The sequence below is a fragment of the Schistocerca cancellata genome, chromosome 2 (assembly GCF_023864275.1).
Source record: "Schistocerca cancellata isolate TAMUIC-IGC-003103 chromosome 2, iqSchCanc2.1, whole genome shotgun sequence".
Classification (NCBI taxonomy): Eukaryota; Metazoa; Arthropoda; class Insecta; order Orthoptera; family Acrididae; genus Schistocerca; species Schistocerca cancellata.
The window spans coordinates 763,329,755-763,345,804 of NC_064627.1; the positions used below are offsets into that span (position 1 = coordinate 763,329,755).

General features: G+C 39.8%; 1 protein-coding gene across 2 annotated transcripts in view; it reads left to right on the forward strand.

Moving 5' to 3' along the window:
* LOC126162591 (threonine aspartase 1) overlaps positions 1-15,491 on the forward strand; it is a 49,457-nt gene extending 33,966 nt beyond the window's left edge. Inside the window, exons 7-8 of one of the 2 annotated variants that reach the window (XM_049919193.1) lie at positions 1,300-1,451; positions 14,172-15,491. In XM_049919193.1, coding sequence (XP_049775150.1) covers positions 1,300-1,451; positions 14,172-14,255 — 236 coding nt within the window. In that variant the 3' untranslated portion in view covers positions 14,256-15,491. The remainder of the gene's footprint in view (positions 1-1,299; positions 1,452-14,171) is intronic. The other variant, XM_049919192.1, reaches the window with a different exon arrangement.
* Positions 15,492-16,050: the final 559 nt, after the last annotated feature.

A 16,050-nucleotide genomic window follows, 5' to 3' on the forward strand; every position in this document is an offset into this window, starting at 1 on the left:
ATTTGCTGACTGCAAATTCCATGACATCAGCTGTATTAGTTATGTAGGAATATTTACACAAGAAAATTTGTGCTGGATCAGGACTTGAACATGGATTTCCTGCTTATTGTGGGTGGTCACCTTGATCATTTTGGCTATCCGTATACATTCCCCGGACTGACCCAAACTTCTGTCTGTCACACTGTCTACATCCTTATACCGTAGTTGACTAAATTCATCACCTAATGCTCATAGCATTACTCGTATTCCCGCAGCATGGAGGATGAGACAATGTTGAATCAAGACCAGTGTTATCATCATCGTGTGCCGACCTAGGCTTGTAATACTTACACACATGATGTAGAAACGATGACATGTAGAAGTTTAGGTTGAGCCCAAGAGCATGCATGGATAGTCATTAAGGCAACTCCTCGCAATAAGTGGGAAATTCCGGTTCAAGTACCGATCCACCACAAATTTTCGTATGTCACTATTGGGTAGTAGATCTCTATCTAATACAGCTGATGTCAATGAATTAACAGTCAGAATTAACTTCAGAACCAAACAATTGTTTACAATATGATACTACACTTTCTAATTTCAGTAAAAAAGAAACAAAAGGCAAATCGTCAATACAAAGGCTGGTTTGAACACCATAATGCTTTATTAATCTTGGTGTGTGTCGTTGCCTTCCTTTGATCTGTGAACAGGCTTATCTATCCAGCTACAGAGACATTTGTATTTTAACAAAGACTGTGAACCATGGTGGTGCAAATTGGCATTTTTCACTTATAAAAATAATTTCCAAAGATGAAAGAAGCAATGTATGTGACAGAAAAATTCTAGGACTGATTAAGGCTTAAACTAGGTTTGTTGTCTGCCACCTACCCACTGACCTTCTGAACTATGATGCAGCCTGACTGGAGCGAATAGGGTAGCAGGATGGGGAAGACAGAAGATGTTGGGAAAGACTGGAGTGACATAATGAAGTCCAAAAATATCAAGGTAAGGAAAGCTTCCAAGGAGGTGGAAGACCCGCACCGACTAAGAAGGTAGGGTCACAAGATAGAACAGACCACCAAGGAGACATAAAAGCATGAAAGGTGATCAGAGGACTCTTTTAATTGAGAGAAATGGTCTGATAAAAAAAATGGAGTGGAGAAATTAAGAAAGAAAGAGTAGATAACAGATGTAACAGGATGAAGTATGAAACTAATTTGTAATGCCATCTCAGATAAATTTGGTTTTACAGGTAATGTGTGGAAAAATGTTTATAGATAATTCTATATCTTTGTCATGATGTTATTTTTTGTTATCTAGAGTCTCCTTTGAGCCTCAAAGAGGAGGAGAAACTTGCTGGCCTGATAGTACTGAAGTATAATCCATTGAAAGACATTGGAGAATTTATTTGGGGGCATACAACAAAGACAATGTGTGTTGGTCTCATGAGTTCGGCATACAGTCATCCTATGGTAAGTGTGTGTGTGTGTGTGTGTGTTGTGTGTGTGTGTGTGTGTGTTGTGTGTGTGTGTGTGTGTTGTGTGTGTGTGTGTGTGTGTGTGTGTGAGAGAGAGAGAGAGAGAGAGATTGACAAATAAGTTAATGCCAATTTACTCAGAGGCTGAACAGTGTTGGTTGGTCTTGTGACATAGATTCACCGTAAAGTAACTTCACATTTGTAGTTATATTCGTAAAATAAATTGCAGAAATGTGAGTGCAGTTGCAGAGAATGACTGGTATTGTTAGACATTGTGTGCAGTTTACTAACCTGGTCAACAAGAGATATGTACTCTCTTGTTCCAATAAGTAACATAATTAGTCTATTGTTTTAGTTTCTTCTTTTTCCCCACACATAGAATTTGTAAGACCAAAAAAAAAAAAAAAACCTGTGCTGGCAATGGCATTCTAGAATTTTGCTATGACATGTTAAAGAAACAATGCCTTTCTCAGCAATGGCACTCTATAATTTTAGTATTACTTGTTAAACAAATGATACCTTTGTCTGAGCATGTTTTACTTTTCATTTTACTCTTTCCATGGCTTGTTATTCATCCTTATTACTAATCATTGTCTTATAATCTGCAATGTATAGTCTCCTTTTCTTGTTTCGCCTTCCACACTAATGTTTCCATGTTCAAGATAATTCTTCCACCTTGTGACAGATTTAATTCTGAACCCACTATGGTGTACAGGGTTTTCATTTTCTTGAAAACCTTCATTGCATTCATCTTTGTAAATTGCATTTGGTTGCTAGTTGAATCTACTTTCATGTGTTACACAATTTTCATGCTTTTAGGCAACAAAATGAAGTTTAGTATTTAATATCTCGTCCATTTAATGTGGGAGGGAAGTTGAATGCCATTTGCCCAAGTATGACTTCCATGTCTTATCACTGCTTCGCATCCCGCAGTGTTTTATATAGCTTACCTCAGAAATGCTTTGTTTAGAAAAAATAAATAACATACAACATTGATAAGAAATGGATAAGATTACAATAATAATTTAAGTAATTGACGATAATTCTGGTACTAGGTCTAATAAAATAGTGTTTGTAATTGGTAGGGTCAACATAAGTGAACACACTATGAGTTGTAGCAATTAAATAACAAGACTTCAATAACAAAAATGATTTATTGCAAAAAAAGATAGAATTAATAATGCCTGACAGAAAATGATCTCATGTAATTTTTTTAAATGTAAAAAATCTTTTTTCAAAAATCTTTCAATTACCTACATTATGTACATATATGAAAATTAAAATTTGATGACTAGACTACTTTCAGTTGTCAATGCAACCATCCTCAGATCTGCAAAGAAGCACAAAAACAGAAAATCAGCTTTAAAAAAACCTTTTTTATAAAGTAATCTTCAGGCTCAAAATGTTTGAGGGAAATGCAGATTCTAAGATAAGGGTTCTAACTTCAAACACAACCTTTATTTGAGTCAGGCTGAAGCTGGTATAAGACAGTACAAACAGTATTTGCCCACTAGATGCTACTGGCTTCCTGCTGCAGGTGACTGAGGTGCTGTGTACAGTTGACAGCCTCAGATGGAAGTGCCTGGAATGTTGTGTGTGCCATGGCCATAATGGCGGAGTTGTAATATTGTGTGGGTTACTACACTCTTCCCGCCTTGGTCCTTGGGGGGGGGGGGGGGGGGAGTGCATGGATGCTGGGCACTTCTGTGATGCTCTGGGGGTTGACATGTCTTTGGTGTCAGAATGTAATCATCCTGGACATGAACATGTCTTGGTCTGTGCAAACAAGTGCATAGTGGTGGAATGGCAAGAGCACAGACTCGGTCTTCCTCCCCCTCCCAGAGAGCAGGCAGAGGATCCCAGCTGGTCATAGTAAGAGGACGTGTCAAAACTGGACACTCGATGGGGACCACGGGCTGGGTAGCCATGGTGTTTGGAGGCAACATAGGTGGTGCTAGCAGGGGGATGGCAGGGAAGGCGGTGCCAATGTCAGTAGAGGAAGCACCTGTGGCAACACCTGTGAATGCACCGGTAAAGCCTCGGCATCCTCAACTGCAAGATCGGGCACTGCAGAGGTAGTGAGAGACGGAGCCGCGTTGCCCATGTGTGGCCGAGAAACTGATGGAGCAATGGCAGACCACTTCAGGAGGGTGCCCATTGATGTGCACCATGAACACGTTATTCACGCTGGCTGTGGATGACACCTGCAAGCCAACGCAGGTGTCATCCAAACCCTCAGATTCAGACTGAAGTGCTAGGTGCAAGTCATGATTACATGTAATGGCATGATTAATTTTGCTCAGCGTAAGAAAGTGTCCATTCACTTAGTGGCAAATTTCTTCTTCTGCTGTCCGGTCTACATGTCTTCCCTGTTAAAAATGAATGATGTTCTTCTACTGGAAAGGCTGTTGCAGAACTAGTGGTATTATATGAATCTAGTGGGTGCAACAATTGTTTTTTAGTATCAGGTTAACTGAGTGATTAATTGAAAGATAGTTTATGAGTGAAAAGTTCAATATATTAGCTCTTATTGATACAAAAACACTGCTAAGCTTGTCCTAATCTTGAGTTCTAATTTTAACACTCACATGCAATCATAGACATTTGTAATAGCCAGCTTATGGTATCAACCCAAATGTAATACCAGAAAGGAGTACAAAATGGGTTATCTATGACAGAATGCTCGCTCAAATATTGCACAGTTTCATCACTACAAATGTTCACCTTGCGGTCACAGCTTGTATAATGTGCTGCAGGGACTTTAGTTATTGAAAAGGCACAGTTTACATATTAAAACTGGAATTTCATGTGTTTGTTTTTCTCATACATTCGCATCCATTTTGCGGCATTCCACACTCATGTTTTAATCATTATTCTGCAAAATTATCACACCTATCCAGAGCTACTTGTATCCGCATCTGATGATGGATGAGCTCTGCACTGACTCCTTAGCCTTCACAAAGCAATTCTTTAGCCCACAAAATTCATGCGAACGTACTGTCGTCTGATCGGCTGATACACATCATAGTCAATCCAATATTAGTGTTAAACTGTGAAATCCTGCAAATTTTACCTTTCACCAGTCACAACTTAATAGCTTTCTTGAATAATTTACTAAATGAACCAATTTAGAAAATCCACAGTTATAAAAATAAATCCTCCTTTAAATAATATATCATCATAAAATACAGGGTGTACATAAAGTCCGGGAACACTTTCAGTTATTTATTGCACAAGAACCAAACATTGTACAGAAACCCTGAAAGTTTTTTTTTTTTCCCCATGTATACCGCCATAGCGTAGTTTGGTAATTTGTGGTTAGTCAGCGCTAGTCACAAACATGGCAAGTTCAGGTGCAGAGCAAGCTTTCTGGGTGTTGGAGTTCGACAAAAACAAGTGTGCTACAGCTGTTCAGCAGATGTTTAGAACCAAATACGGTAATAAGCCACCAACAAGAAAGGCCATTTATCACTGGCACAACGAATTCATTACAACGGGTTGCTTGTGCCCGGCAAAGAGAAGCAGACGTCCCAGTGTGAGTGAAGTTAATGTCGAGCGCGTACGAGAGACATTCATAAGGTCTTCAAAGAAATCGGTGCATCGTGTGTCCCGTGAACTCAAAATAGCTCCAATGACAGTGTGGAAAGTCCTGTGACAGAAGCTGTCTATGAAACCGTTCAAAATGGAGCTAGTGCAGAAGCTAAGCGACGATGACAAAGACAAGCGTTTTGAGTTTTCTTCGCAGTTGCAACAATTGAATGGGGATGGGGATGGCATTGTTGATCGCTTAATTTTTAGTGACGAAGCTACCTTTCACACTAATGGGAAAGTAAACAGGCATAATTGCATCCACACGAATGCATTGAATTTGAGCGTGATTCCCCAAAGGTAAATGTTTTTTATGCCTTGTCACGTCTCTTCTTCGACGAGAACACTGTCACTGGATATTCCTACTTGGACATGTTGCAGCAGTGGCTGATGCCTCAAATGCAATCGGACTCTCTGTTCATCTTTCAGCAGGATGGGTCTCCACCCCATTTTCATCATGAAGTTCGTGGGTACTTGAACACGGAGCTGCTGCATCGATGGATCAGCCATGCTACAGAAGGAGACAGCTGTTTCATGAAATGGCCTCCCCGATCATCACATCTCACTCCATGTGACTTTTTTCTGTGGGGACACATTATAGATCTGGTGTATGTAGCGCTTCTACCATGTGATATAGCAGAGCTCTAGGAGAGGATATGGGAAGCGACTGCCACTGTTGATGATGTCATGCTGGGACGGGTATTGTAAGAATTCGATTACCGTATTGATGTCTGCCGGGTCACTCATGGTTCGCATATCAAATGTTTGTAAAAAAAAAAAACTTCAGAGGTTCTCTTCAAAACGCTATATATATGGCATCTGTAAAAAGTTTAGTTCTTGTGCAATAAATAATAGATAGTGTTTCCAGACTTTATGTACACCCTGTATTTCTTGTTTCTGCAGTTCCATAAACTGGCTAGTTGGCTAGTTGAATTTCCAATTTCCCCTGAGTACAACTCACTGTTTGTACACAGTTCTCATGCTAACGCATACTCAGTTAATAGATGTAACAACATTCATTTATTATCTTATTTTACATTCACACTAATAAAAAAATCAAATTAACAATAATTAATGAAAGTCATAATAGTGACAATAGATCAGTTTCATTTCCAAAATATAACTACTTGATAATTTCATAATGCATCAGGTGCTGACACTTTGCGGCCACAGTCGTAACTTCTTGCAGCTAGTTGTTGTATCAGAAAACATCTGTCATGTGATAACCATGACTCATTCTCTTTATCTGCTCACTTCCGTCTCTTACTTATGTAGACATGATGCCTCAGTGTCGCTGCAGGATGCCTGCCCAGGAATGGGAGATGGAGCTGCATCCACAGCTGCCAGCTGTTCAAGAGCTAAGCTGGGCTCTTGTCCCCAATTGGAGTCTTTCTGTAAGAACTGAGAAATAATATAGGAGCATCTTCCACCAGGACTTTCGTGACAAACTGAAGCATTGACATATTCTATGAGGTTTCGGGATTGTAGCCAGATCATGTTGACTTCGTGCTTCAATATTTCGGCTGGCAACTGTCCAGCCATTATCAAGTGAATGTCCACCACTGGAGTCTGGTAGTTCATGGTATCGACTTTATAGCAAAAATTGGTGTAGAAACGCATGCACATTGGTGGCTATGACAGGAGCATCCTCTGTCAATATCCACGCCCTCTGCAAATACTGTTCCACCTGTGGTGCGCAGGCGCATGCATAAACGTGAAACTACATGTCTGCTCTCTGTTGGAATGCACGCTCATGTTGCTGAAAACAAACGTCAGATCTTTCCTAGACATGTCATTATGAATAAAATGTTTTCTCTCAGAAGATATTAAAGAGCTCACCGGGTCCTAAGCGTTGTCCAGCTAAAAGCTGTCGTCCCAATTAACAAGATTTTCTGCTAGATGAGTTTCCACAGACTCTTTAATTACTGAATCCTAAAAGGAAAGCAGACTCCAGTGGCGGATCTACATCTACATGATTACTCTGCAATTCACATTTAAGTGCTTGGCAGAGGGTTCATCGAAGCACAATCATACATCTCTCTACCATTCCACTCCCGAACAGCGCGCGGGAAAAACGAACACCTAAACCATTCTGTTTGAGCTCTGATTTCTCTTATTTTATTTTGATGATCATTCCTACGTATGTAGGTTGGGCTCAACAAAATATTTTCGCATTCGGAAGAGAAAGTTGGTGACTGAAATTTTGTAAATAGATCTCGCTGCGATGAAAAACGTCTTTGCTTTAATGACTTCCATCCCAACTCACGTATCATATCTGCCACACTCTCTCCTCTATTACATGATAATACAAAACGAGCTGCCCTTTTTTGCATCCTTTCGATGTCCTCCGTCAATCCCACCTGGTAAGGATCCCACACCACGCAGCAATATTCTAACAGAGGACAAACGAGTGTAGTGTAAGCTGTCTCTTTAGTGGACTTGTTGCATCTTCTAAGTGTCCTGCCAATGAAACGCAACCATTGGCTCACCTTCCCCACAATATTATCTATGTGGTCCTTCCAACTGAAGTTGTTCGTAATTTTAACACCCAGGTACTTAGTTGAATTGACAGCCTTGAGAATGGTACTATTTATCGAGTAATCGAATCCCAACGGATTTCTTTTGGAACTCATGTGGATCACCTCACATTTCTCTTTATTTAGCGTCAACTGCCGCCTGCCACACCATACAGCAATCTTTTCTAAATCACTTTGCAACTGATACTGGTCTTCGGACGACCTTACTAGATGGTAAATTACAGCATCATCTGCGAACAACCTAAGAGAACTGCTCAGATTGTCACCCAGGTCATTTATATAGATCAGGAACAGCAGAGGTCCCAGGACACTTCCCAGGGGAACACCTGACATCACTTCAGTTTTACTCGATGATTTGCCGTCTATTACTACGAACTGCGACCTTCCTGACAGGAAATCACGAATCCAGTCGCACAACTGAGACGGTACCCCATAGGTGCGCAGCTTGATTACAAGTCGCTTGTGAGGAATGGTGTCAAAAGCTTTCCGGAAATCTAGAAGTACGGAATCAACTTGAGATCCCCTGTCGATAGCGGCCATTACTTCGTGCGAGTAAAGAGCTAGCTGCGTTGCACAAGAACGATATTTTGTGAAACCATGCTGATTACGTATCAATAGATCGTTCTCTTCGATGTGATTCATAATGTTTGAATACAGTATATGCTCCAAAACCCTACTGCAAACCGACGTCAATGATATAGGTCTGTAGTTCGATGGATTACTCCTACTACCCTTCTTAAACACTGGTGCGATCTGCGCAATTTTCCAATATGTAGGTACAGATCTATCGGTGAGCGAGCGGTTGTATACGATTGCTAAGTAGGGAGCTATTGTATCAGTGTAATCTGAAAGGAATCTAATCGGTATACAATCTGGACCTGAAGACTTGCCCGTATGAAGCGATTTGAGTTGCTTTGCAACCCCTAAGGTATCTACTTCTAAGAAACTCATGCTAGCAGCTGTTCGTGTTTCAAATTCTGGAATATGACTGATAGCTGGATGGGTGCCATCTGAAATATTGTGGCAAGAAGTCAACATGATCTGGCTGCAATCCCAAAACCTCGTAGAATATTCAGTACGCCGGGATAACTTCAAGAATTAAAGCATTCGTGTTTTTAAGTTCTGCACAGGGTGTTCTGTCTCGCCATTGGGTTGTGGACAAAAAGGTGTGCTGTGACATGGCAGATGCTATTGTGGGGGCAAAAATATTTAAAGGATTGAGCCACAAATTGAGGACCATTATCTGAAACTACCATTCGAGGCACATCTTCGCTAGAAAAAATTGTTGACAGCACCTTGCTTCTGCTATAGTAGATGGACAATGAACAACAAAAGGAAACCTGGAAAAGGCATCAACAACCAACAGTCAAAAAAGTGTCCAATATAGATCCACCAAAGTCTATACATTAGTTCCCAAGGTAGTGTGGCTGCTGGCTAAGGAAAAAACACAGCATGCAGTGCCAGCTGATGTTTGGAACACTGGCAGCTGGCCATGGCCAGGTGCTCTAGTTTGCAATTGATGCCAGGCCAGAATATGTGCCTAATGCGAATTTTTAGTGTGGGAGGCTCCACAATGACATTGATTTAGCAGAATGATAACCTCCTCTGCACAGCTGTACAGAAATCACAACACTGAGAATACCCCCTTCCGTTGACAAGAGAATGACACCACCCATCAAAGAAAGATGGCAATGGGAAGCTTACAAGTTTTGCTAAGGGACTGATGCTAGGCCCAGTGCATGGTCAGGCCACATATCATGCACAAGTCTTGTTTAAGCACTGTGTCTTCTGCAGCTACCAGTGATACGGTCGTGTAGCTGGTAATGGGTAAACCATCAACAGTCTCTCTTGCTTCCTTGTCAAGGATAAAACACAACAGTTCTTCCTGATCAAACAATGGATCGGATCACATGGGAAGCTAAGGCCATGCATCCACATTTGTGTGCTGTGACATAGGGTGGAAAATGGATCACATAATTATACCTCGACAAAAAAAGTCCCAACATTGAAGGCAATGAGCAGCTTTGTTGGGTAAGGCAGCCAAAGTGTGAAACAAGGAAACTAAATGTTTACGATATGTGACTAAGTGGAATTTTATACAACTAAGAATAGATGAAATTTTCTGACAACATAAGCAATCACAAGGGGTTCTTTTTCTACCTGTGAATAGTGTTGCTGAGCCATGATGAGCATTTTAGTTGCAAATGCAATAGATTGCTCAGAGCCATGCACATGACGATGGGCCAGAACTGCCCCCACTCTATACTGGGACTAAATGTTAACCAGTTTGGAAAGCTGCAAGACAAGGTGTGGAATGTAACTTGATTTTGAGGAACATTTTATGAAGCATCTGGTGCAGAGGGTGAGCCAGAGGGGCTGCACCCAGAAGAAACCTGTAATAATATACTATTTTACCAAGGAATGTATGCAGTTCGTGCGAATTGGTTGGATGAGGCAAAGGCATAATAGTGGCAACATACCGTTCTAGTGGTCAAACATCCTGCCTGGAAAGTTCATATTTGAGATAAATAACAGGGCATTGAAAAAACTGGGACTTACTAAGACTACACTTAAGGCCTGCACAGTGCATAAGAGTAAAGCAACAGCGTAGGTTATGTATGTGTTCTTCAATCATAGTGCCAGTGATGACTGTATCATCAAGGTAACTGATGCAGCAAGGGACATAAGCCATAACCTGCTCCAAAAACTCTTGAAATATAGCTGGGGCACTAACACCCCAAATATTAAATGTTGATGTTGATAAAGACCAAAAGGTGTGTTCACAACAAGCAAATGTTTCAGTGCATCATGTAATAGAACTTGCAAGTAGGCTTCGGCTAAGTCAGATTTGGGAAAGGATTGGCCCCAGCCAATTTTGTAAGTAACTCATCAGTTTGAGGCAAAGGTTAAATGTCAATAACATACTCTGCGTTTATGCTAACTTTAAAGTAACTGCAAAGTGGAGATAACTCGACAGTTTTTTTCACAATCACTAACAGAGTAGCCCACTCACTTGTTGAAACCAGTTGAACAATGGTGAGCGACATCAACTGATCTACTTCAGACTTTGCATGTTCGCATAAGGACACAGGTATGGGCCACACCCGGAAAAAGCATGACCGAGCTGGAGGTTTAAGCAAGACTTTGGCCACGAAATTGTTCACACATCCTAAACTCTCAGAAAACAAAACCAAAAATTCAAAGCACAGTGAATCCAGGGCTTGATAAGGAATGTGGGCTGACACAGGTTGCACAGAGACTGTAATAGAAAATTGCTAATAACCGCTAACAGGGATTGCTAACAATGAAGTATGTGATAGGATGGACTACAGATTTGTATTCCATTGTGGCAGTAAATTGACCAAGAATAGGAGTATGCTGTTTATTGTAACTAACAGACAGTATGTGATGAGAGCCAACTTTGGGGAGCCCAGCCATACATACATTTCAGAGTTGAGGGGCAAAACAGCCACTCCAGTGTCCACTTGCAGCGACAATGGTTTGTTCATCAAAAACATTCCAATAAAGAGCTTATTGTGACTTGTAGACAGTGATGAAATAAAATTATTTTCCACATCCATTTGTTTGGAGGAAAGCTGAGAACAATAAACTGATGGAATGAAGCCTTTCTTGCAACATTTGTGACATGATGTCCACTGCCTGGAGCATGCACCCCTTTCATTATGCACAAAACAAGAGGCACATGACGGAAGTACCGCCCATTGTACTTATTGTGACTACTGGTAGGGTTGTCCGTTGTGGCCAGGCGTCCTGGTTTGCACAGCACTGACTTCCTCTTTGCTCGGTGATCCTGTTGCTACGCACTGTTGTGGTTCATTGTCAGTGCTGGCGATTTCCCGCGATGCCTCAGTTTGGTGGCTTGCAACGGGGGTGACCTCACTAGATTGAGCAACCTCCATAACTTCTTGGATTCAGGGTCTGATTTTCATATTGAAACACACACTGATGAACTTCTTCATCCAGTGTGAGGCAGAAGATCATGTCACGAACCATGGAGTTGGAGTATGTTTCGTTAGAGCATTTAGCAATACAACACTTACAATTCAGACCCTGTAGCTCCGCTGCCCAAGGCTGATTACACTGATGTGGTTTCTTGTGGCACTGTGAAAACACTATGCAAGTACTAATAACGTGGGTGCACGTATGATGATGAGAAGACAACAAATTCCACATTTCATCAAAGGAGAGTGAGCCCGATTTCTGCAAGGGGCCAACTGACACAACTGATACACATGAGGAGAAATCCACTACAACACACAGCCTTACAAATATCCTGGTTTGTCACCCTGAATGCAGCAAAGTGTTGGTAGAGCCATTTTTCGTAAGCTTCCCAATCTTCAGCAAAGTTGTCACATGGCAGAAACAGCAGTAAATGCACCTTAGATGGAACAGACAACATAGCCATGAGGTTTTCCAAAGTGGCTGTAGCAAGTTGCTGCTGGGTGGAGAAGTGATTGAAGTACCACTTCCATGGAGAAATTATATGAAAAAAACACTCACTCACCTTGGGCACACAAAAGTTCTTCTTGTCGCCACTCCAAACACAGTGAGAAATGTGTTTACGAAAAACCAACAATTTATATTTATGTCAGGGCGTGACGTGATTAATGTAATCAGAATATTACAGTTTGGTAACAAGTAAAAGAGAGACTGGCTGGAACTGGTGCAAGAAAATATTAAGGAAATACACCTGCAAGTTGCTGAGACACCGTCCTGTGTCGGCGGCCTCAGGTGGAAGGGCCTGGAGCTGCTGAATGGCAATGTAGTTGAATGTGCCATGCACCACAGCCATACTGGTGGACATGTAGTAAAAGAGGCAGGTTAAATAGGAAATTTAGTGGTAACAGCAACATCAAAATTCTTTGCCTGTAGGAAGATACTACAAAAACATACAATCTCCTTGGCAAAAATTTTTGTCTTATTTTATGCCCTATGGTATGATCTTCCTTTTAATTTTGTCACAGCTTTTAACTTCTGATTTAATGTTGTACTATGTACTGTATATTTGTCTGGTTTGTATATTTCTACAGGTGTAGAACCAGCCTAATTTTTATTGTGCTGTTACAACTAAAAAAATCTTTTCTCCCTGAACTCGCCTCTTATACAAATGCAAGTTACTGCATGATACGGTTTTTACTGGTACATATAGTTTTTGTTCACATAAGCATAGTCTGTTTAAAAATTTTCATTTGGTGTAGCACTTTGAATTTGCATTTAGTTCAGTTCAGACATGATTTATATATAGTATTCATTCTATACTTCATGTACTGACATTTTTGCTGTGAGTGATAGGTTTATGTATTTGGTTTTCCTTCAAACGTGAGAAGCAGTCAGAAGCTTGAAGACTACTTCATAATATTTTTTTTCTGTGGTGATTTTCTGTTCTTGTGCCTGTTGGCTGATCTGAAGATGGTGGCACCAACATCTTAAACTAGTCTAGTCATCATATTTTAATTTTCATATATTTAAGCAATCAAAGTTTTTTTTTTTTATTTTTTTTTGGAAAAGTATTTTTTTACATTTTAATGTTGTAGCTCAGTTGTTGTCTCCCTGTTCCACATATCCATTTATTTTATTTTTTTATCCTCAGCTTGATTAGTTCTTTGTATGATTTCTGATTAATGGTTTGACTCTCAGACTGTGATATTGAAGAAACAGAATTAGAAAAAGAGATGATCAGCCTTAACTTTGGTTCTCACTTGCTCATTTGCACTTTTTTTAAAAAAATTCTTGACAGGGGGGTCTTCCAGTGAATCACCAGACACTTTGCTTCTGCATCATAATAAAAAATTCATGTTTCATGTCGTGTAATGGCATTTGTGAGCAAGTCTGGTTCTCCGAGTTCTTGTGTAGTATCAGAGCAAATTTGTTTCTCTGATCATCTTTTTGTTTCTGAGTGTGGGTTTTCAGAAACTTGTGTTATATTTAGTTCACCATGCAAATTTTGTCTTACTGTCTCTCTAGTATTGTTCACCTTAATTGGTGATCATACAAATGGTTAGACACTGGTCTTCCTGCACAGTGTCATTAATTTTCTGACTGTTTTCGTCAGTTCTTGCAGAGACAAATTGACCAGGATATTCGACCTCTTCTTGACAATTAGAAAACCATTTGTGTCATTGAAGTAATTATACATGTGATATAGCATTATAACTAAACACCTTTAATGTTTGAAAACATTCGATTGCCAAATTTTTAATTACACAAGAAGTTGGAGGCTGATATTCTGCTTGGCATTTAAACCAACCAAGATTGCGGTGCTACTTTGTAATAGTGTCCCCTATAAACAATGCTCAAAACAAACTAAAACAGACTGAAAAACAAAATGATGATTGATAGTTCCAGACTAGACAGGTCAACTACATTCCAAAACCAAACTCATCCCATGTGACTGTCACAATGTGAGGTGCTCAGGCTCACTATTTGACAGTCATACCTTTATAGTGTTTATGTGATTTAGAACAACTGATATAGTGCAAAAGTAAAAGCTGTGTTTATATTATAACCAGTAATTCAGATTTTGACTAGCAGGGGATCAAGAACTTAATGTTGTGTTTTCTTCTTTTCAGAGTCGTGTTTCACTCAACACAAAGCCTGGAGAAATAGCAAAAGTTGAAGGGACTGCATTCAAATGTCGCGGGAAGTTTAACTGATGATGATTGAAGTTTTACTTCACATCATCCTCTGCAATTAAAGTTCTGTTGTATCAGAGAACTAGATACTGGTTTATGGAGTGATTACTGATATGATCTGTCCAGTAACTGAACATGTTTTGTATGTGATCTCATTGGAACATGATGGATATTGTGCTGTTTTGTTACCAGTTGCACTTATCCTTAGGAGACTGTCTATTTGAAACTGAGATTTCCAAACAAACAATATGCACCTCACCTTAAAATAAATTCAGCTGTAATATTTTAACAAGAAGTATTGCGTGTCCGAGCAAAGTGCAGCTATGAGATAACCCAGGACTCAATTTTAAATTTATTAATCCTGTTCCTTCATATATATGTAATTAGAGAAAACGAAGAAATCACGTCTCTTTCAGTAATTAACTGTTTGCTCACACAAGTGACATTAAGATACATGACATCTAATCAATTCATTGATGATGTTAAACTTCATTCTTTGCAAGTACAGGAGAAACGAAGGTTAAAAAAGAGTAGAATTTTATTTATTCAACATTTGACAAAAACTAGAGAGAAGCAATGACAGTAATACCACCAGTGATGGCATGAGTAGCTGGAGACTATCAAATAATTTGTATTTCAGAAAAATAAGATACTGAAATCTTGGTTGCTGCATTCATCTGATGTATTCATGTGTGAAAAGAGACATAAGGAAAATTGTAGGTTATGGATGTGTAGTGGGGAACAAGATATTAGTGGAGGCAATACAATAACAGTTTATTGACAGGATGAAAATCTCACAAGTAATGCAGAGTTATTACTTATCCAGATAATGATACAACTGATCAATGTTGACGAACTAACAATTAGTGTAGCGTGGGGCTATATTAAGTTTGTTTGGTGCGTGCTTGATGTACACTAGCTCTGTGACAGGCTAAACTGCAGATTTGTGCCATGATGTAGTGAGGTGAATTTTACTTTTAATGTTCCAAATCAGGACCACAAAATCCAGCCAAGTAATCTGAGAAACTATGAAATTCACGTGAAATTATTTTGATGGTGTCACTCACCAACCGAACTGAGCAGATGTAACTGCAGAAATGTGCAAAATTTCACCTGTCAAAGATGAAAATATGGTTCACATGAAATTGGAATAATTTTTATAATAATATTCCACTGTCAAGAATTTTCTGAGAGTTTTCAGTAACGGTGTGCTGAAACGTTAAATTAGTGGTACAGACTTTTGAATGCAGTTGTAAAAATTAATTGTTGGGTAAATTATTCAAGAACCTAAGATATCTGCTGCTCTGAGCTAAATAAGCTACAAATCCAATCCGAATGTGGGCTATCCCCCCCACCCCCACCCCACCCCCCGCCACCCTCCACATATTCTCTAATTCTGCCCTTCACAGTACTGAAAGTTGGACCAGAGTTTCACAGATATTTAGGTCCAAAATTATATAAATGACAAGGAGTGTTATGGGAGAAGAATAAGGGGTGGAAATGAATATTTAGCTTATTTTATTGAAATAAACAACTTGAACCATATAGGAACAATTTAGGCAGATAGTAACTGTCATGCATTACAACAGTACACAAAGTGTTACTGTGCTTCCTCAAATATCGAATTTGTACAGTGAGGTGGCAGCTAGGTGTTTACCAACCTGTTCCTCTTCAGTTTATACTAGGATTTCTTACACAAGTGACGTTATGTTACCTCATAAGAAAAAATGCGTAGGGGTGCGATCTAATGATCCCACTGGTAATGAGACAGGACATATTCTTGCAGTTCTGTGCTCATAGACATTACTATCAAAGT